At 44.9% G+C, this 23,352-nt stretch overlaps 1 protein-coding gene across 1 annotated transcript; it reads right to left on the reverse strand.

Moving 5' to 3' along the window:
- Positions 1 to 855: 855 nt before the first annotated feature.
- LOC135057694 (actin-binding Rho-activating protein-like) lies at positions 856 to 17,850 on the reverse strand. The gene is made up of 2 exons (XM_063963488.1): positions 17,498 to 17,850; positions 856 to 1,640 (listed from the first exon to the last, which is right to left on the reverse strand). The coding sequence occupies exons 1-2, from the start codon at positions 17,609 to 17,611 to the stop codon at positions 1,203 to 1,205; spliced, it is 552 nt and encodes a 183-aa protein (XP_063819558.1). The 5' UTR covers positions 17,612 to 17,850; the 3' UTR covers positions 856 to 1,202.
- Positions 17,851 to 23,352: the final 5,502 nt, after the last annotated feature.

A 23,352-nucleotide genomic window follows, 5' to 3' on the forward strand; every position in this document is an offset into this window, starting at 1 on the left:
CTTTTCTTTTAATTATGGGCTATTTGGGGGAATTGGTGATGGTCTACTTTGCAGAGACAAACATTTTTATTGTTTTGGTTATTGCTCTAAAATCTTTACTAATTTGCAACACATTCTAACCAGAAATAATGTGGTGCCTCACACATGTTAATTTTAATTAAAAAAAAATTCAATCATTCTTGGATACTTATATTTTTTCTTTTCTTTTGAGTTGTGCAAAACAGGCTACAGCTCTAGATCTAGGCCTCACACATGTTCATTTTAATTACTCAATCAATCAATCAATCAATCAATCAATCAATCAATCTTGTATTCTTTATGGACTTTCATCTTCTCAGTTGCTACAAACAGGCTACAGCTCTCAATCTAGGTGTCACACATGTTAAGTCTAATTAATCAATCAATTATTCATTCTTGTATTCTTTTATGGCCTTTTCTCAGTTGCTACAAAATGTGTCTATATAGCCCACTTGTCAATTTTTTTTTTTAGAATAATCTATTCGATTAATCTATCAATCTATTCTTTTACCTGCCTTCAACTACATACTCCACCTCCAATTCCCTGTACTGCCCTCGGGTCGTACAGTTTAATAAACTGCCATTCTCCTGTCTGTCATTACAGTATGGCAATGTTTCACAGATGTGCAATATTCTTATAAACTGCTGTGTTTTTATGTCGCTGCTCTGTCGCTTAGTAGCCAGCTAGCTCACTATAGCCTTTGGCCAACATTGGTGAAAACAATATTGTGAGTTGTGAGGTGGCCAAAATTGACTGGAAATGACTAGAAATGAATGGTATTGAGCTTAATAATACCGTAGGAACAAAAGCAGGCCCACATTACATGATTTTAGCTTCTTCTTTTTTTTTTTGCATTTTTCTTTTAAATACAGATCCAAAACCAAAACACATGAGGTTGTTTTGCTAAACCAAAACTCACAAATTAATCCAATTCCAAAACCAAAATACAGTTGTCAGTGCACACCTCTACTTTAAAAACTTTCCATAAATATTCAGTCAGACATTACTCTGCAAATAACACTCTTATTTATCTATCAGTGCTTCAGTGGGCAGATTGTCCTCTCCAACAAATATAAATAATGACAATGTCTTGGAAACACACTTGAGAGAATCATTTCTCAGACATGTGAATACTTGTGTTCTGAGCCAAATGAAAAGTATATGTGTTTGTTTTTTATCCAGGTTATTGTAAAAGAGTGATAATAACATTATCATGGACTCCTTGCCACAGCATTTCTCCTTCAAAATCCAGCCGTCCATGTTTTCTAGCCCTCATTAGGATCCCCACCACCTTGTCTGAGATTTGTACATATCTCTCAAATAACCTCCCGAATTTCACTCTGATCTTCCCGTCTTTGCTTCTTACTCCCATGTCTCTTATAATGAGGCACATCTCCTCAATCTCTTTGTGTATGTGCTGAAGTGCTCTCTTCCCCCTTTCTTCTGTCTTGCTACCTTCCTCGGGCCTCCCGTAGCCATGATCCCCCTTCCGAAGTCGCACTTCCATTGCATGTTGGTGGTCAAAATCATCACTGAATGGATTGAGCCTCTGCTTCTCTGCGTGCTCCTCAGACCGTAGCTGCCACTCCTTCCTTAAATCAGATATGGTTAGAATTTTTATCTGTGGGAAGAGAAGACATACTTGTTTGATACAGCGTTCCCAAGAAGAATGCAAAGTCCACTACGTCCAGAATTTCCAACAGTCGGAGGATAACATGCCGCTGTCAGGTGATATTTATAGGTGTGTGAGGTTAAGGTCTCAGATTTATCTATCAAATGCAATTATTGAATATTTCACCACCTGTATGTTGACTTGCTACCAACAATAAGAAACGTGCTGAATATTTTTTACATAAAACTGTACAGTTCCAAGTTAATAATTACAATTCATGAACACATTTGTCTTAGGTATCTATTTATTGTAAAATAAAAATGTGCCATAAAACATTACAGGGTAGCAATAAAACAGTATGAGTTGTAACTATGTTGTGTAAAATATTATTACTTAATTATACCCTCTTTTATTCTGCTAGGGAAATTGTATGGGTTTCATTAACTTCTGCAGTGGCGGTTTTAGGTGTGGGCTAGCAGGGCAGATGCCTGGGGCACTGCGGCCTGAGAGCACAGCTGCAGTCAACCCGCCAACCCGCTGCCCGCCTCCAGCTGCCGGCACCCCGCTGCCCATAGCACCATAGCGGATGGCACACACACACACACACACACACACACACACACACACACACACACACACACACACACACACACTCTCTCTATAGAGTAGCTCTACCTAATGCAAGGTGTATATGGGTCTACCTAGCTCAATGTATAGAAGAGGCTCTACCTGGTGCAATGTGTGTAAGGGACTACCTGGTGCAATGTGTGTAAGGGACTACCTGGTGCAATGTGTGTAAGGGACTACCTGGTGCAATGTGTGTAAGGGACTACCTGGTGCAATGTGTGTAAGGGACTACCTGGTGCAATGTGTGTGTAAGGGACTACCTGGTGCAATGTGTGTAAGGGACTACCTGGTGCAATGTGTGTGTAAGGGACTACCTGGTGCAATGTGTGTAAGGGACTACCTGGTGCAATGTGTGTAAGGGACTACCTGGTGCAATGTGTGTAAGGGACTACCTGGTGCAATGTGTGTGTAAGGGACTACCTGGTGCAATGTGTGTCAGAAGCTCTACAGAGCCTTGCTAAAGTATTCCCACCCTTTGCATTTTTCATGTTTTGTTGCCTTACAACCTGGAATTAAAATAGATTGTTTGAAGGTTTACATCATTTCATTCACAGAACATGGCTACAACTTTGAAGATGTTTTTTTTTTTTTAATTGTGAAGCAAACAACAAACAGGACAAAATAACAGAAAACTTCAGCATGTATAACTATTCACCCCCCTAAAGTCAGTACTTTGTAGAGCCACCTCTACCATCCAGAGTCGCTTTAGATAAGTCTCTATGAGCTTGCCACATCTTGCCACTGGGATTTTTGCCCATTCCTCAAGGCAAAACTGCTCCAGCTCCTTCATGTTGGATGGTTTCCGCTTGTGAACAGCAATCTTTAAGTCTGACCACAGATTCTCAATTGGATTCAGATCTAGGCTTTGACTAAGCCATTCCAACACATTTAAATGTTTCCCCTTAAACCACTCAAGTGTTGCTTTAGCAGTATGCTCGGGTCATTGTCCTGCTGGAAGGTGAACCTCCATCCCAGTCTCAAATCACAGGCAGACTGAAACAGGTTTTGCTCATGAATATCTCTGTATTTAGCACCATCCATCTTTCCCTTGACTCGAAACAGTTTCCCTGTGCCTGCTGCTGAAAAACATCCCCAAAGCATGATGCTGCCACCACCATGTTTCACTGTGGGGGTGGTGTTCTTGGGGTGATGGGATGTGTTGGGTTTTATATAGCGTTTTCCTTGGTGGCCGAAAAGTTACATTTTAAGGTGCATACACACGGAGAGATTTTGACTATCTTTTCCCTTGAACTGGCAGTAGGAGATTTTGACTAACTTTACCAGAGATTTTGTCTAACTATGCAAGAGATTTTGGCTATGGGAGATTTTGGCTATGGGAGATTTTGACTATCTCATTTAAATAAGGGGATGAGTGTCATATATAGGACGATTTTACAGGGTGGCTGGTATTTAAATAGCTAAAAGTAAAAAAAAAATTTTTGCGTGGGGTCCCCCCTCCTATGTAAAACCAGCCTCGGGCTCTTTGAGCCAGTCCTGGTTGTTAAAATACAGAGGAAAAAATGAGTAGGGTTCCCCTATATTTAGACAACCAGCACCGGGCTCTGCGTCCGGTCCTGGTTTAAAAAATATGGGGGACAAAAGACATAGGGGTCCCCCATATTTTTCAAACCAGCACCGGGCTCCATTAGCCAGGGAGATAATGCCACAGCCGGGGGACACTTTTATATTGGTCCCTGCGGCCGTGCCATTACCCCCCCAACTAGTCACCCCTGGCCGGGGTACACTGGAGGAGTGAGGACCCCTTAAATCAAGGGGTCCCCCCCTCCAGCCACCCAAGGGCCAGGGGTGAAGCCCGAGGCTGTCTTCCCCATCCGTGGGCGGTGGATGGGAGGCTGATAGCCTTTCAATAGTAATATTGTTCTTTACAGGTGGCCTACAGGTCCCAGCAAGCCTGCCCCAGCATGCTGGCACTTGGAGAACCACAAGTGCCAGCATGCCCGGACATAAAGGGCCCGCTGGCACCTGTAGTCCACCTGTAAAGAAAATATTGAAAAAAAAACACGACACATTCTTTAAAAAATCCTTTATTAAACTGGGTCTTCACCTGGGGGCGGCGGCCTTTAAGCTCTTTAGCATGGCCGCCGCCTTCCCAGGGCTTCCGGCGTCTTCACCTGGGGGGGCGCCACCTCCCCAGGGCTTCTGGGGTCTTGCTCCGGCGTCTTCACCTGGTGGGCGGCGGCTGCTAAGCTCTTTTGCATAGCCGCCGCCCATCCAGGACTTCCACGACGTCTTCAGTCTTCAGGTCCAGGAGCTCTTCTTTGCTCCTCCTCCGCCGTCGGACTGAAAGCCGCTGCCTCGCGCTGACTTATATAAGTCAGCGGGAGGGGGCGGGGCGATGACGCGGCGAGCCGTGATTGGCTCGCGGCGGCCATCTTGAATTTCAAAAATGACGCTGAGGCGCCATTTTTGAAACTGGTACCGCTCCGCTGCCAAACTCTGCAAGATAAAGGTAAATTTCCGCCGCCCGCACCGCCGCCTCAACCCGCCGCCGCCCACACCGCCACCGCAACCCGCCGCCGCCCGCACCGCCACCGCAACCCGCCGCCGCCCGCACCGCCGCCACCACCCGCCGCCGCCCGCACCACCGCCGCCGGCAACATCGCTATCGCTGGGAAAAATCGCTGGCCTCTAGCGATTTTAACTAACTTTCCCAGCGACATAGCCAAAATTGACTTGCCTGCACTGACTATTTTTCCCAGCGATAGCGACCTGGCGGGGACGCGCATCGCTATCGCTGCCTGTGTACACACGGAGCGATCTGCACTAACTTTCTGAGCGATTTTGACTATATAGTCAAAATCGCTCAGTTATATCGCTCCGTGTGTATGCACCTTTAGTCTCATCTGACCAGAGCACCTTCCTCCATACATTTGGGGAGTCGTCCACATGCCTTTTGGCAAACTCAAAACGTGCCTTCTTATTTTTAATACTAAGAGCGGGATTCAATTCTTTTCATCCCTTTCCACACTCATTCTGTTTCTGCCCTCAGGGACATTGTATCATTATTTCAGCTTGCTACCCCCGGAGTAGCGAGGCACCCAACCCTTTACACAGCTAAACCTGATTACTATGGGTGCAATATGCGCGATAACGGAGATCATTTTAGAAAGGAAATTGGGCGTGATATATCATTTGAATCTCATCCTAAGTAGTGTTTTTTTTCTGGCCATTCTTCCATAAAGCCCAGCTCTATGGAGTGTACGGCTTATTGTGGTCACATGCACAGATACACCAGTATCTGCTGTCGAACTCTGCAGCTCCTTCAGGGTTACCTTTGGTCTCTGTGCTGCCTCTCTGATTAATGCCCTCCTTGCCTAGTCTGTGAGTTTTGGTGGCCGGCCCTCTCTTGGCAGGTTTGTTGTGGTACCATGTTCTTTCTATTTGAAGATGATGGATTTGATGGTGCTCCGGGGATCATCAAAGATTTGGATATTTTCTTTATAACCCAACCCTGACTTGTACTTCTCAACAACTTTGTCCCTGACTTATTTGGAGAGCTCCTTGGTCTTCATGGTGTGATGCCTCTTGCTTAGTGGTGTTTCAGCCTCTGGGGCCTTAAAGAAAAGGTGTGTTTATACTAACATATCATGTGACACTTAGATTGCACACAGGTGGACTTCATTTTACTAATTATGTGACTTCGGAAGGTAATTGGTTGCACAAGAACTTTTGAGGGGCTTCATAGCAAAGGGAGTGAATACATATGCACATGCCAATTTTCAAATTTTTATTTATAAAAATTCTTTTTTATATAAATTTTTATCATTTCACTTCACCAACTTAGACTATTTTGTGCAGATCCATCACATAAAATTCAGATAAAAAAATTACATTAGAGGTTGTAATAGAACAAAATAGGTAAAATGCCAAGGAAGGATGAATACTTTAGCAAGGCACTGTACCTGGCGCAATGTGTATAAGAGGCTCTTTCTGGCATAATTTGTATAAGGGGTTCTATGTGGCACAATGTGTATAAGGGGTTCTAACTGGCACAATGTGTATAAGAGGCTCTACCTGGCATAACATGTATAAGAGGCAATGCGTATAAGACAGTGACATGCGGTGGGGTAAGACAGAGCCTTTCCTGTCATACCAACGTTTGTGCCAGAGTTTTGAGTGTATAAAGTATATGAAAAATACAAAGAATATGTTAGAAATATCTTCTTTGTATTATTATAATCATCTAGGCAAATTCTGGAGTAAAAAAGTCTCACCTGCCTATCTTTTCTGCACATCTCTGATCAAAACTCACCAAATTTCCAGGCGTTCATACTGCTGCACCTTTGTATAATGCCCACATAAACCCTTTGGCTCATATATTGTTTGTAAATATGGCTGTGGTGCTCCTGAAAAATTTACCTCACTGCATGTCCCTGGTATAAGGGGCTACCTGGTGCAATGTGTATAAGAGGCTCTACCTGGCGCAATGTGTATTAGGGGCTCTACATGGCACAGTGTGTATAAGGGGCTCTACCTTAAGCAATGTTTATAAGAGGCTCTACCTGGTGTAATGTATATAAGGGGCTCTAACTGGAGCAGTGTGTATAAGGGGCTCTACCTGGCATAACGTGTGTAAGGAGCTCTACCTGGCATATCTTGTATAAGGAGCTCTGCCTGGTGCAATGTGTATAAGGGGCTCTATCTGGCATAATATGTATAAGGGACTCTACCTGGTGCAATGTCTAAAGGGGCTCTACCTGGTGCAACGTGTGTAAGGGGCTCTACCTGTTGTAATGTGTATAAAGGGGGCTCTACTTGGCATAACATGAATTAAAGGGGTTCTACCTGGCGTAACGTGTATAAAAGTGCCTCTACCTGGCATAACGTGTATAAAAGGGACTCTACCTGGTGTTGCATGCATAAAAGGAGCTCTAGCTGGCATAATGTGTATTACGGGCTCTACCTGGTGTGGATAAGGAAGGGGTACTACTGTGTGGTGTAATGTGATTGACAGACACTACTGTGCGGTGTAATGTGAATTGATACTATTCTGTGGCCATGCCTCTCCCCATGAAGCCATGCCCCAATATTTTTGATGTGCTCCTTTGGTGGGCACTGTCCTTAATTTGACTGGGGGGCACCAAAAGAAACTTTCGCCCTGGGACTCCACAAGGTCTAGAACCGGCCCTGCTTCTATGATAAACTTTAGTCTGTCAATAAGTGTCTGCAAAGACAACAGCAACATAAATCTGTAGTCATACAGTAATATATGCTGTATAATTAAACCCAATACATTTTTAATGAACAAAAATATTGGTTCTCATTTATTTTTTTATTATTGCTTTGTGACATTTTAGACAGTTAAAACAAGGTAGATGACTACTTCAATAATGTGTAAGTGACACCAAGTAATTACTGTCTACGGTTAATCTGTCCTTTTCAGCTGCATTGGACTACACGTCCCGTCAGTTGTAATTTTATGACAAATGGATAGTGACTATAGTTGTATATCTATAGCTCGTAATCCTGACATTTGCTGTGTTAGAATCCGCATGTAGCGGATCATTTTGCTGGCAGTTTCCGGTTATTTGTTGCCATGGGTTATGGCTTCAAACATGGGGGGTAATCCTAAATTGATCGCAGCAGGATTTTTTTTAGCAGTTGGGCAAAACCATGTTCACTGCAGGGGAGGCAGATTTAACATGTGCAGAGAGAGTTAGATTTGGGTGTGGTGTGTTCAATCTGCAATCTAATTTGCAGTGTAAAAATAAAGCAGCCAGTATTTACCCTGCACAGAAATAAAATAACCCACCCAAATCTAACTCTTTCTGCACATGTTATATCTGCCTCCCCTGCAGTGCACATGGTTTTGCCCAACTGCTAAAAAAAATCCTGCTGCGATCAACTTGGAATTACCCCCATGGTTCTGTTTTCATACACCTTAGCTGATCTTTCCTGCCTCGCTGTGTGTTCACATCATGTGTTCACTGTCACTGACCTAGGTTGGGGGTGTTGTGAACCCGGGGGTTCTCCCGATGGTAGGGGAGAGGAACCACAGTTGGGTCGGAACAGGGATGGCTTGATATAGGTCTTCCTCATACAGGACTCTGACAGTAAAGCTTGGTGAAAATATTAAAGGACTTTATTGCAGGAAGGGGGCAACACAAAGTCACATAACAGAGAAGGAGCGTATGGAGAAATGTCCAGGAAGTACTTGTGAGTGATGGTAAAAGATACTGGTGACTGAAGAACTTGAGAGCGGTGGTTAAAAGACACTGATGCTTAGAAGAACTTGAGAGCGGTGGTTAAAGACACTAATGATTTGAAGAACTTGAGAGCGGTGGTTAAAGACACTGATGATTTGGAGAACTTGAGAGCGGTGGTGAAAGACACTGATGATTTGAAGAACTTGAGAGCGGTGGTTAAAGACAGTGATGATTTGAAGAACTTGAGAGCGGTGGTTAAAGACAGTGATGATTTGAAGAACTTGAGAGCGGTGGTTAAAGACACTGAGGATTTGTATAACTTGGGAGCGAGGGTTAAAGATACTGAGGACTTGTATAACTTGAGAGCGACGTTTAACCTGCAGCCCACGCTGACTCTAAAAAGCACTGGTGACTGGAGCGCAGGGGAACCCAGCAGCGGCTGGGAGCGCTGGAAGCTGTGCAACAACTGACACCTGGAAATGCCGGAGACACTGGGGTATGCTGCAGAGAGATCCGCCAAGAACAGAAGCACTGGCATCCACTTCAGAGGAAAAGACGATACTCAGGCGCCGAGGCTCTGCCCGGCGTCTGCCTTTGAATCTCCCGCCTCCGCTGGATTGGCAGAACAGTCCGATGACGTCACCCGCTCCCCGCCCACGTGACACCGGGTGTCATGGCGGCGCCCCTGCCCCGGGGAACCGCCGGGAGCTGCGCCAGTCAGATGCCGGAGCCCGTGGACCACCGAAGGCGGAGGCCGCAACACAGACCAGCAGGCACGCAGGGGTAAGCGCGGCGAACGCCGCCCATGGCGTGTGACATTCACTAAGTAATTATTAGCTGTCTGTCTAAAGAGCAGGTACTCACATGCCTTTGATTTAAAATTACTCTCCAGGAGCTGTCTGATTGGGCCCTGCCTTCTTTAAGTTACTGCCAGTCCTGTACTCAGTGCTGATTATACTGTCTCTATACTTAGACTTTCCGGAGGTTTTTTGGCCTGCAAGTTCCAATAAGGTTATTGCTTAAGCCTTCCAGTAGTCAGCTCTGCTGGAGTGCCACCTTTTTCATCTGAAGCTTGGTGAAACCATATACTTCACCTGCAGTAAGCTCCAGATTGTGTACCTGCATCTTCCAGATCTGCTTGGAGGTCGCCTGGATCCTGCATCTCCGGCCTCCGGTCGCACCTTCAGCAAACAAACTACTATAATCGGCTTATTAGCTGCAACTGCAATCGCCGCACCTTCAGCAAATAAACTACAAGCTCGGTTCACCAGCCACAACATCGGCACAATCGCCGCACCTTCAGCAAATAAACTACAATCTCGGCTCACCAGCCATAACATCCGCACCTTTAACTAACAATAACGGCTCACTAGCCACAACAGCAGTGCAATCGCCACATCTTCTGCAAACAAACAACAATATCGGCTCCCTAGCCACAACATCGGCGCAATCTCTGCACCTTCAACTAATGGATTACAATATCTGCATTAGCCGCAACATCGGCGCAATCGGCGCACCTTCAACAAACAAACTACAATACTGGCTCACTAGCCACAACATCGGCACAATTGCCGCACCTTCAACTAACAGGCTACAATTTCGGCTCATTAGCCACAACATCGGCGCAATCGCCGCACCTTCTGTAAACTTACTACTAGATCGGCTCAGGGCCGGATTAAGCCTTTGGGGGGCCCGGGGCACTTAATAGAGGGGCCCTCATATAAACACTGCCCCCTGGTGTTGCGGTGCCCGCTGTATGTGTGCCTCTTCTTCCTGCACCTCCATGAATGCAGCAGTGCAGGTCGTGTATATAGATAGATAGATCGATAGATCGATAGATAGATAGATAGATAGATAGATAGATAGATAGATAGATAGATAGATAGATAGATAAATCTCTATAGCTATCTATCTATATGGATGGATGGATACATCAGTCAGTCCAGCCTCCCTCTCCCTGTCACCCTTCAAATGCACAGCGCCGGTGTCTGCTTGTCATCGGCGCCAGTGGAGTAGGGGAGTGAGAGCAAACAGGAACAGGTTACTTCTCTCAAGGCTCCTCCGCCGCAGCAGCTCCCTGCACTGCTGTGGACAACTGCGGCGCTGCTGCTGAGTGTTGATGGTGGGGGAGCTTGGAGAAGCAGAGCTCATCCCGGTGCAGCAGCTCCGGTGAGGGGACGCCTGATAAGGAGGGCCCAGGGTTACTGACCCCCTAGCAGGGGCGGATTGGGATGGAAAACTAGCCCGGGAAATTTATGGAAGCAGCCCTAACTAGGACCCCTCCTCTCTGTGCCTGACTGAGTTGGATGCAGTTGTAGCTGTCCTTTTTTGCTGCAGTTGCGTCCGCAACTTTAGGCAAATGCTGATACAATGCCTTTCCCTGACATACAACCCTGCATCTGAATATACAAGGACTGGCAGTGTGTCAGCTGCAATCACGCTTTGTGCATCTTTAGACGCCCTATGAAACTTTCATCAGCCCTATATACTAGATAATCCATCTGAGTATGGCCTCCAATATGAGCAATTCAGAGTCTCTATAGCCAACCCCCTGTAATTACCTAGGAATACCTAACAAATTTCTATACACTATACCGTTCTTATTAGCCCCCACAGTCATGATGAGTCTGTCAGTTGGCAGGTGTGTCCCATTCACCTCTTTCTGCAATGTATAGTATAGCAGAGCAGTTGTGAATGGGTACGTACAGGTGGTAGTGAAATGGTTATTGTAGAAGCCCAGAGGCAGTGTAGCACTTTTCACTGACACACCCCTACCATGAGGTGGAGGCTGTGGCCGTCCCTCGTCTCACTGCTCTCTATTCAAAAGTAGAGGCGAGATATGGATAAAGATTTCCTTTAAGTCTAAAAAGGCTTGGTAAGTGTTTAGACCATAGGTTCTCAAACTCGGTCCTCAGGATCCCACACAGTGCATGTTTTGCAGGTAACCCAGCAGGGGCACAGGTGTATTAATTACTCACTGACACATTTTAAAAGGTCCACAGGTGCAGCTAATTATTTCACTTGTGATTCTGTGAGGAGACCTGCAAAACATGCACTGTGTGGGCTCCTGAGGACCGAGTTTGAGAACCTGTGGTTTAGACCATACTTGCCTACTGTACCTGACCCTCTCCATGAGGGAGAAAATGCTCTGTTCCTGGACTTTCCTGGTAATGTATGATTGCCATCACCTGTGGTGAGCTAGGTAATTGATAAGAAAGGTGTTTCACCACAGGTGATGGCAATCATACATTACCAGGAAAGTCCAGGAACAGAGCATTTTCTCCCTCATGGAGAGGGTCAGGTAGGCAGGTATGGTTTAGACATAAAACCACACAGAACACTATAGTGCTTTAAGTAAAATGTAGTGACTATTTTGGTGGCTCAACAAACTGCCTATTGACAGATGTGTAAAGGGAGGGTTGGAAATGAATCCTGTAATGTCTGACATACAGTACATCCATGTACTCAAGTACAACAGAAATCTCTGCAAAAAACAACGCAGACAAGATGCATTTTAGTGTGAATTATGTGAGCCGTATACTTTTAGTTATCTGTTCTGTGAAGAAATTAATTTGCAGAGGCATTCAATTAGGGATGGGCATTGGCAGATAGCAACCAACAGGTGATGATTTTGCCACTGATGGTGGAGAGCCTATGGTTCTCCATCCTCGATGGCTGTGAAGCAGTGATGTTTTTTTTCCCCACTTGGCTAAAAGGGGGCACATAGTTTAAACCCGCCCCTGTGCCTCGCTAATCCATGTCACAGAAATGATTAATATACCTTTAATGCATTACTCTTATAGGAACACTACAGCTGTTTATGGTATGGAAGTAAGAGAGATAAAGTGGACGGAGTTAAAAGTACCAGCAAATCAGCTCCTAACTGCTAGGTTGCAGGCTGTGTTTGAAAAATGATAGGGGTTGTTTTGCAGGTACTTTATCTCCGTCCACTCTATCTCTCTCCAAAGGCTTCGTGCATGGGGCCTAATCCAGCATGGATCGCAGATGTGCGGAAAATCGCATGTCTACAATACATTACACTAACATGCGCGGGGGGGGGGGGGGGGACGCCCAGCGAAGGGCGAGTCCACCCCACAGGCTGGGTCCTGCTCCCCCCCCCCCGTGCGCGAAAATGCGAGCACTTCGCACAATGGTGATGCCCTTCCATGTTTAGGGTTGCCCTCTGCCTATGCAGCCTAGCTGCTAAGGCAGATGGCAACCCACCATCTTTTGGGTCACGGCGGCTGCGTGTGATGTCACGCAGCCGCAGCCCGCCCCTGCAAACAGTCCGGACACGCCTGCATTGTCCGGACCATGCCCCCCGAACACCGCCATGACGTCCGTAAAACACTGCCCTGCGAATGCCTCTGCCCGTCGCATCTCACAGTGTGCGCACGTGCAGTGTGACTTCTGTGCGTGAGCACACTTCAAAAGGTCCCAGCATGCGAATGCAATCATACCTGTGTTCTATGCTAAATCAGGCCCATATTTCACCTCTATCACATATGCAAGCCCTGAGTGCATGCACACATGGGGAGGATATGTATCATTAGGATATGAATCATTGTACTGCACTGCTCTCCTCTCATCTGAGCACCACAATCCTCTGCCACGTATTAACTGAATTATATGTATTAGCTCGGTGGTTCTCAGACTGTGTCGTGGCACCCTGGGGTGCCTCAGAACACTTGCAGGGGTGCCCTGGGTTGGTGGTCCAAGCCAATTAAAATTATTTCTGGTCAAATTAATAGGCAAAACCAGTGCTGGTGACTGTCAATTATAAAATATGTGGGCAAACAGAAGCAAATCTTGTCCCTCACCATACAACGGACCCTAAGGATGACATCTAAGCACAATTAACTTAATTTAATATTTCATTAAAATTTCTCAGTAAGAAACTTTTGGCCTAGGGGTACTGTGAAAAAAAATCTGATACTCTAGGGTGCCGTGACTCAAAAAAGTAGAACCACTGTATTAGCTAAATATTACCTATAGCACCCTCTGCCACAATAAAAAACATACATTAGTACATAGAAACCTTCATGCCTAGTAGCTTAGGGCATACTGTACAGTTGAATGGAATTTGGCTGCAGATGCTGCTGCTTTGTGTGCACCGAGAATCAGTTGCGAATTTCCCATTAGGCTCGTGAGGGGCTGCACTTGGATACTTGTGTTGGTACTGTCAGCCCAAAAGGTACCAGCAACTGCTAAATATTTCCACTGTACTATACCATATGCCATCTTGAATGGAGTGTAACGGGGTAAGACATGAACATACTGCCCCTGTAAGTTGTACTACTTAGCAAATATGTATACGTAATAAAAAAATTAAAAAAAGTGATTATTCTAATTAAATTGGCTATTTTCAAATGAGGACTTACAACCAATCAATTAAAATAGCACAATTAGGCAGGTGGGGGGTGGCCATTACTGTTGTGCTTAGGGGTACCCTCAGCCATAAATCCGCCCCTGCCTACATGCATATGGAAAACTAGGAGCACTTCGCCAAGCTGTGGTAATGCCCTTGTTTCATGACTAAAGGGTCTATTTAGTAAGCAGTGACAACCTTTTCTGTTGGAAAAAGGGCTATCACTGCTTCCTGCCATTCACTGAAAGGCTTTCCATCTCACACATGCACAGTATCGATGAAAGAGAAATGATTACTGGGCATGTTTCTGAGCAGGTTCGAATAAAAAGAAATGAATTATTGGGCATGCAGGGAGTTTATGCCCGCACATGCACAATAGCGTAAATGCCATGGAGCCTTTCTGCAGGAGCTCTGTCTATCACAGAGGGGACAATTTACCAAAGTAAATAATGTGGGATATGCCCCCAAAACACCCATTTTAGGTAATATCCGCAAAATTACAGGATCCTCAATGTATCTAAGGGTGGGCTGAAGTAGATATCGGACATATCTGCTGCCATCCCCCATTTTTGGTCACAATAGCAGCCCACTATTTCTGAGATTTACCCAGCTTTGGAATGCAAATGCATTCAGGCGCTCGGTCACGGCAGCTAATGCCATCTATAGCTGGAATTAGCCATTGTAGCCAATATGGTACTTATCGCACAAGTTACTGGGAGCCCCCACTAATGGCCACTGGCTTTTCAGTGGGGTGTAGAAAAGGGAAAATACATAGCTTCTGCACAAGATGACTGGTGGGAACACTGTAGCAATGATCTGTAAAAATACAGAAATAAATGAAAAAAGGTGGGGAATGGACACCAGTCACATGATCACCTGACAGTGTTACCCTGCATTACGTGTCTACTCATCCCCATAATAACACCTGTGTGGTACCCATATTTCAAAGAGGGGAGTCTGCTCTTTCAATTTATTTGGCCCACCTGTGATCACCAGACATTATCGCCCAGAACTATAGAAAAAAAATATTTTCTCTCATACTGGCCCGCACTCACATGGGGGCACCCTGTCTTGAAAGAGTAGCGTCTCCTCTTTGAAATGGTGATCACCAGGCAATAATGGAAACAGTGCACAAATAAAAAATATTTTTCACAGATGGGAGGGATCTAAGAGCCTACTTCAGACCTGATTGTGCTGCAAATTACACTGTCCTGAGTTTCGATAGTCACTGCCCAGGGGGAGAGAAAACTCACAGCATGTGTACGCTGTGCGAAAATTCCCCTCAGTCAGCGTACAGCTGCAGAACCGTTCGCATCACACTCACCATCTAATGTTTTTCCTATTTTGTGCAGTGTGTACAGTCTGTGCATAGCTCAATACTTACTCCTCCAGTGCGAAGAAATCAGGCTGATCGGGGCAGGAGCTGACGTCACACACACCCTCAATGAAAATGCTTGGGAACGCCTGCGTTTTTCCAGACACACCCAGTAAACGGCCAGTTAACACCCACAAACGGCCTCTTCCTGTCAATCACCTTGTGTATGCCGTGCAAATGAAATTGTCGCCCGGAATCAACGCTGCTGTCCTTCGCGCATGCGCATTGTGGTGCATACGCATGCACAGTAGTTTGATAATCATCCAGTGTGCGATAACGCACAGCAGCGATCAGATCTGAATTGGGCCCTAATGTCCATATCTCCCCCTTCTTGGGTCAAATAGAAAAAATTATCCCTCTTTTAATTTGTTCTTGTCTAGTTTTTTTTTTAAATGGTAGGAAGTGTGTAAATCTAAATTTCAAGTCCAGAGTCAACACCTACACATAGGAGGGTATTTAATTAGCGCTAGTTGATGACTAAAATCTAAAATCGTATGGCATGTGGAAAGGCTATTCAATTAAGTCCATTATTTCCCGCACCTAAAAATAATGAATCAGGCAGGAAAACCCACTGATTCTGTGTAAACTGAGGAATCAATGGAATTTTCCCGCACGCAAACTTTACAGGCTCTGTCTGATATCGGACATTCACACGTGGGGTAATACCTGCTAATTGGATTGTTTTGATGCTGCAATTAGCCACTGGGCTAATTAAATATCCCCCATAGATAGAATCTTGTTGTTTTTTTACTATTTTGGAAAGGTGGATTATTGGTGAAATAAGGAATACTTTGTGGGGCTTATAAGAGGGGAAATAAATCATGTCTGCATTTGGTGTCTTTTTCTTGCCATTTTCTGAAGAGCCTTCAGATATAATTTGTGTGGTTACTGCATAAAAACATGACCTCAGCACAACAGTGAGAAGACTCTTACCAGCAAAGGTGTTAATACGGGATGCAATCAATTTGCCTGCTGTCAGGATCCTGGCGGTCAGGATACCGACACTGGAATCCCGACAGCTGACAATGCCGACAGCCGGAATCCCAGCGCACAGGGGCTATTGAACCTGTGGCGAGCGCAGCAAGTCACCGAGCCCGCAAGGGGACTCTTAGCGCTCCCCTGCTGCCGGCATTCTGGCAGGCGGGATGCAGCTGTCGGGATCTTGACAGCCACCATCCCACCCTCTGGAAACTGGCAGCAACATAAGCTGTTATGGAGACAATAGGGTGAGTGTGTCTCAGATGGCCAGTGTCCCAGTCACTGAACCTCTGCCAATGACTGGGATGGGGTTTTATATGTATACAAAAAATGTTGGGGGTGATTATCCCCTTGCGTGTAATTCCCTGTTATTATTTGTTTGATGTTATGCCTTTTAAAATAAATTAATTAATTGCAGATACAAACCATAATTACACCAACATAATGGAAACAAGTTTAGCATTTTCAAACCAGAGGGTGATGTAGAATTGCACATAGATTTACTAACTCATGGCCTGTGTAAATATTCATGGGCGCAAGTTGGAAATACACCTGTCCTTATTTCAATGTCCACTACACTTAAGCTGGGTACACACATATTGCATCAGCTGTGCAGCACAGCCTGATACGCTGATACATAATCAGATATATCGGCACATCTAGCTGTGTACGGGCGTTCGGCTGACTTGCTTCAGGGAACTGACGTCACACCTGGGAGGGAAAATTCAAATGCCCACCCAGCTGGGTGTCCTGACCGACAGGTGTGGATCAGCCACTCAGTCCTTATAAAGGGCCCTACATACTGGCCAATTTTAGTGTTTTTAACGACCAATGATATTTTCGTTGGTCGATTTTTTTTTCACCAAGGTTTTTGACGACACACTGGGCGATATCAATGGCCGATTTGGACGATATGACAGTACATACATCTATATCTTCCAAATTGACTTGCATGTATAAATGAGGATAGATCAACGATAAACGACAGCGGGGCCGCGCATTCATCGTTGATGCATACACTCTGACCAATATGAATGATTTATCGTTCAATTTTGAACAATATTGTTCATATCTGTCATCATGTCAAATGTGTAGGGCCCTTTAGAGTAGGAGAAAATTATGTGCCTATAACACAATTTTGAGCTGGCATTATAAATATATGGGCAGTTCCGGGGTTTGCGGGTAATACGCATCACTGCATCTGAGCGCCCCAGATCCGACTCTTAGAACTGCACAGCTCAAAGAAAAAAACATCTAGTGTGCAGTCATTTTGTACTCTTTCCCAAAGCTTTCAGTGGCTTACATTTTGATAAAACATGATGTAAGTTAGTAATATAAGCACAGTACTTACCTTAGACAGAAGAGCCTTTTTCCTATCTTCGGCTTCAGAGAGTTGCTCCCTGTTATCACTCTTATTTTCTGACATTTTAATACTTTTGTCTCTAGACAGAGAGCTCTCCGACATCCTGATGACTTGTGCAGTCCGGAACCTAACTCATCTCCAATAGATATAGACCTCATCTCTAATGAACAGGGCAACCAATATGAGTGGATGTACAAGAAAAGTACAAATGCATTGTTTTTTCTTTTCTCATAGTTGATTCATTTAAAAAAAAATCCAGTTGTGTCCTTCACTTTGTAGCAGAGGGCGCAGAGACTTTGTCCACATGCTACTGTATGTCCTACTACGGCCACATCTCCCACATACAGTATCGGATAGTACTAGACATGGTGAGCCCCTGAGCTCTATATATAGATCCAATTTGTGTGGTATGAAAAGCATCCTGTCTGCTGTCATTCTAAACTTACAGGGTAACAGATGGGGTATGTAAGGAGGCATTACTTCACAGAGGTGCTAAACCCTCACGTCATCCCAACCATGTGCTTCCTTTATAATTAATGAAGAATGTACAAGCAGGCTTTTAATGTAAATCCATCACTATGTACAAGCATAACACACTAATACTATGCTGTAATGAAGCTTACTTTTAAGTATAGCATTTTATACATAGCGTGTGTGTACATTGTTATTTTTACATTGGATTAAACAAAGCCAGGAGCCACCTCTTACACTCTTCTGAGTTGTCTGTCTATGTGCTCACATGACAGACCTCTATGGTTACTGGAGGCAGATGACAAGTAGATAGATATCTGGCTTACATCAGACACAGGAGCTTAATAACAAGTGGCACTGAGCATGGAACACATGTACAAGGTGCATAATAGCAAGTAATAAACTCATGCGCTTAATAGACCTAACCTTAACCTATAGCTAGGGATAACACCTACCCAAAGTCGGCATCCAGTCTATAGGTCAACAGGGAAAATGTTGACAATCACTAATGGTCAACATGCATTAGGTCGACATGTAAAAGGTCAACAGTACTTATGGTCGACAGGTACAAAAGGTCGACTGGTTCAAATGGTTGACATGACAGTGGTCGACACATATATGGTCGAGTCGATACAACTTTTTAAGGGTTTTTTGCATTATTTCCACCTTTTACATACTTTAGACTCCACGTGGACTACGATTGGGAATATTCTAGCAGCAGACACCTTTCATGTGTCGACCTAATGACCCTGTCAAACTTTTCCATGCCGACCATATGGGGCCGACCTATTGACTGTCGGCCTAATGATCCACACCTCCAAAAATCAGACCCAATTTAGAATCTAACGCTAGATTTCATGTTAAAGGCTATTCTTAAAGAGCTCTAAACTTGCTACATAATTGCTGGGTATGATTGTAAATATATTGATGAATTTGCCCATTATTGGCAATTATCTAATTAGTGCAAAGCACGACAGTGATCCAGTAAAATTTGATCCAATGGTTTTGTTGCATACTTGTAAATCTGGTCAGCAGAGCAATATTGTCACACTGTGGGTGTTTACACTGTACACACTGGGTAGCAGAGAGCCTGGCTGGACACAGGTACTTTATTGGGGGCGTGGCCTAATCACTAGAGGCGCGGCCATGCACCCTTAGAATAAAATACAGAATAAATTGTATTTTAAGCGCCTCCCTGGCCACACTGCAGCCCAGCACACTGCAGCGTGTGCTGGGCTGAGGAGATGAGCTGCAGGTAAGGGGAGGGGGGAGACTTGGGCCCCCACTAACCTGGGCCCGGGTAATTAGCACCCTCCCCCCCATACCCTCGGCGCCACTGTGTACACATACATGTGTACACTCAGCACTCTGACAATATTAGATGCTGCATATTGTAGTTATAGTGTGATCTGGTCACAGCCCAGCATTACTCAGCGTTAGCCATGTCCTCTATCCAGATTCCAAACTCCCACATTTTGGGACATACGGAATGAGCCTTAATGTTTCCCTTCGGTGCACATTAATTACTTCTTTATGCAGTCAGGATTACCGGCAAGGCGGTACAGACAGGTGGCTAGGACTCAGTGGTTCTAGAAAGCCAGACGCCTGCTTGATCCCGCTATGATGCTTAATGCAATAAATGAATAGTGGCCGGCATTAGGGTGGAGGAGAATTGTTTGCAGCAAACTAAATCCTGCTGCTGGGCCAGTCTCCGGCAGAGTAGACGACAAAGACCTTGGAGGAGGGGGCGTGGCACCCTCCAACCATCCTGAAGTGCATAGGAATAACAAACAGAGCACTAGAGAGGGTGAGAAGGAGGATCAGACTAAGGGGCCTAATTATTAAGCCCTGGAGAGAGATAAAGTAGAGAGAGATATGGGGGTCTATTTACTAAGCCTTGGAGAGAAATAAGTGGATAGAGATAAAATACGAGCCAACCAGCTCCTAACTGCCATTTTTCAAACAAAGGGGCAGATGTACTAAACCTTATGGTGGAGACACACCTAAATGATATCAGCTCGATTTATTGTTTCTGGACAAATCAGAACGATAAATCAGGCATATCGTTAAGTATGTATGCCCGATTGCATGCTCCTGCGGGTTGCATGCAATATATTTCCATCGGCCATGCTGCACGGCGAACCAAAAGGTATCGTGAACAATGCCATGCTGCCATGCTGGCATCCTACATCACGCCGTCGTCCCCTGCATTGTGCGGTTTCAGTATGATTTACCGATGAACCCAATACCATAATCCCAACAGCCATCGGCCTACAGTCAAAATACCGACATGCCAACATGTTCAAAATGCAGACATAGTCAGAATATCGACGTTTGAAATGCCGACATGACAAAATACCAACATTACTTTTTCTGGGGAGGTTGTTTTAATGTCAGTACCACGTCCCCTCGCATGGCGAGCGCATTATATAACTTACCAGATCTGGCTGGTTGGAATGAAAATCTGGTAATGGATGAGAGCAAATGACAATTGGCCATTTGCTCCCAAACACTAGAAAATGGATAAAATCTCGTTCATACAAACTCGTTAAACTCGTTCATACAAACTGGTTAAATCCGTGATTTAACCTATTTGTCTGAACAACAGGTTATGTCCATTTTCCAGTGTTTGTGAGAAAATGTTCGACTGTCATTTGCTCTTATCCATTACCAGATTTTCATTTTCATATAATTTTTATTCCAACCAGCTAGATCTGGCAGATTATCTGCCAGATAATTGTATAGTGTATGGCCAGCATTAGAGAGTGATAAAGTGGAGAAAGATACACTACCAACCAATTAGCTCCTGCTATTTTTCAAACACAGCTGTAACGTGGCAGTTAGAAGCTGATTTGCTGGAACTTAACTCCGTCCAAGGCTTAGTACATAGACTAAAAAGCAGGGCAGTCTTTTTGTATGGGCTCAATGGGCAGTTGCCCAAGGACCCCAGGAGTAAGAGGGGACTAGGCTGATAGCTGAGGGTCACCTTTTTCTAGGGGTACCAGATATTTGAAAATCAGCCCAGGGGAACTGGAGATATCTGACTTCAAGGAAGTGGTCCCCATCCGAGTCTGTTAATTGCTCTTCCCAGCCAGATATCTCAGGTTCTGTGGGACTTAGACATTTTCAGAGTGTATACTCCAAAAGCTGGAGTGGACATTGGCAGCTTGTCTCTACTATGCCCAGAACCTGAGATACAGTATCAGCCTACCAGCAGCTGGTCCCTGCTCCAGCTTCACACACTCGGTATGCAGTTTTATTTTTTTCAATGGTGGATTGCTCTGGCTCCTGAACTCTGAGCCCTCCTGAAAGGTCACACTCTCTAGTTTTTTTATCCCATTGAAAACTAAGAAATCTATTTCCAGGAACTGGAGATATTTGCAGTCAAGCAAGCTGTCCTCCCACCGGAAAAAATGTTAATATTAAGCCCACTCCACTATCCACCCCTTCCCTACATATTAAACACCCTCTACTAACCTGAAAGTCATGTACCAGGGTGCCTTCATTCAGCACAAAGGGTAGAACTACTTCACAGCACTGAGGTTATGGGTTCGATTCCACAATGGCCCTAACTGTGTGGAGTTTGTATATCCTCTCCATCCATATGTGGCTTTCCTCCCACAAACTAAAAATATACTGGTAGGTTTATTGGTTTCCGACAACAACAAAAAATTAACCCTAGTGTATATGTGCATGTGTTTAGGGCAGACTACTGTAGATGGACCAAGTGGTTCTTGTCTGCCGTCTTATTCTATCTTTCTATATTAATTAGGCCCTGGGTTAATTAGAAATGCACTTCTGAACCAATGTAAAAAAGATATTTGCAGTGCAGATGCACTAGTCACTTGTAATGAACCCCTACTTGCCTATTTTTGGGACCCTCCCCCAAGCTATAATGACGCAATCCTTTGCAAATCTTAACAAGCTCCCTTCTCTTCTTTACTAGGAAATATGGCATGATAGGGAGTTATGGGTGGGGGTGGGAAAACTCATTAACTTTCCTGGAAGAGTGGATAAGTAAGTGCCCCATGTAATACAACAGAAATCCCATGACCCCACCACTTCTGAGGCCTGCACTGGGACTTTCACCCTGAACTCACTGGACTGCAGTATCTGGGACCCCTACTAGTGACAGTATAATTGACAGAGGTCCCAAATACCTTTGTGCATTAGACCAAATATTTGTGGAAAAACAAGAGTAAAAACACAACCTGACTCCCCCAAACTCGTTAATTTTTTTTACTGAAGAAAAAGTATCTTTCTCTTTTATCTGTTGTAGTAGAAATGGAAAACACTTTTGTTTGCATTCTTACATATCTTGGCACATAGCATTCTTTTATACACACACACTGATTACAAGCAAACAGAACACAGGTGAGGATGGTTACCTTCAGTAGCCATTCAAACCCGTTTGTGTCAACTTGTGAGATACAACGTATGCTTTTAACCTAGGATCGAGCACGGTGGCCAAAATGTAGTACTCTGATTTCAACAGATTGACCACCCGTGAATCCTGGTTAAGCGAATTAAGGGCTCCATCCACAAGTCCCACATGCCTAGCGGAATCGCTCCGTGTTAGCTCCTACTTCAATCTCTCCAGCTTCTTCTGCAAAAGCCTGATGAGGGGAATGACCTGACCAGGCTGGCAGTGTCTGAACTGACTTCACGTGTGGCAAGTTCAAAGGGTTGCAGAACCTTGTACAACGTTGAAATCATTCTCCACTGCGCTTGAGTCAGGTGCATTCCCCCTCCTTTGCCTATATCGTAGGCAGATGTATAGGCTTGAATGGCCTTTTGCTGCTCCTGCATCCTCTGAAGCATATAGAGGGTTGAATTCCACCTGGTTACCACTTCTTGCTTCAGATGATGTCGGGGCAGGTTCAGGAGTGTTTGCTGGTGCTTCAGTCTTCAGCACGTGGTGGTTGAATGCCGAAAGTGGCCCACAATTCTTCGGGCCACCGACAGCATCTCTTGCATGCCCCTGTCATTTTAAAAAAAATTCTGCACCACCAAATTCAATGTATGTGCAAAACATGGGACGTGCTGGAATTTGGCCACATGTAATGCACGCACAATATTGGTGGCATTGTCCGATGTCACAAATCCCCAGGAGAGTCCAATTGGGGTAAGCCATTCTGCGATGATGTTCCTCAGTTTCCGTAAGAGGTTGTCAGCTGTGTGCCTCTTATGGAAAGCGGTGATACAAAGCGTAGCCTGCCTAGGAACGAGTTGGCGTTTGCGAGATGCTGCTACTGGTGCCGCCGCTGTTCTTGCTGCGGGAGGCAAAACATCTACCCAGTGGGCTGTCACAGTCATATAGTCCTGAGTCTGCCCTGCTCCACTTGTCCACATGTCCGTCGTTAAGTGGACAT

Source organism: Pseudophryne corroboree, chromosome 3, assembly GCF_028390025.1.
Source record: "Pseudophryne corroboree isolate aPseCor3 chromosome 3, aPseCor3.hap2, whole genome shotgun sequence".
Lineage (NCBI taxonomy): Eukaryota > Metazoa > Chordata > Amphibia > Anura > Myobatrachidae > Pseudophryne > Pseudophryne corroboree.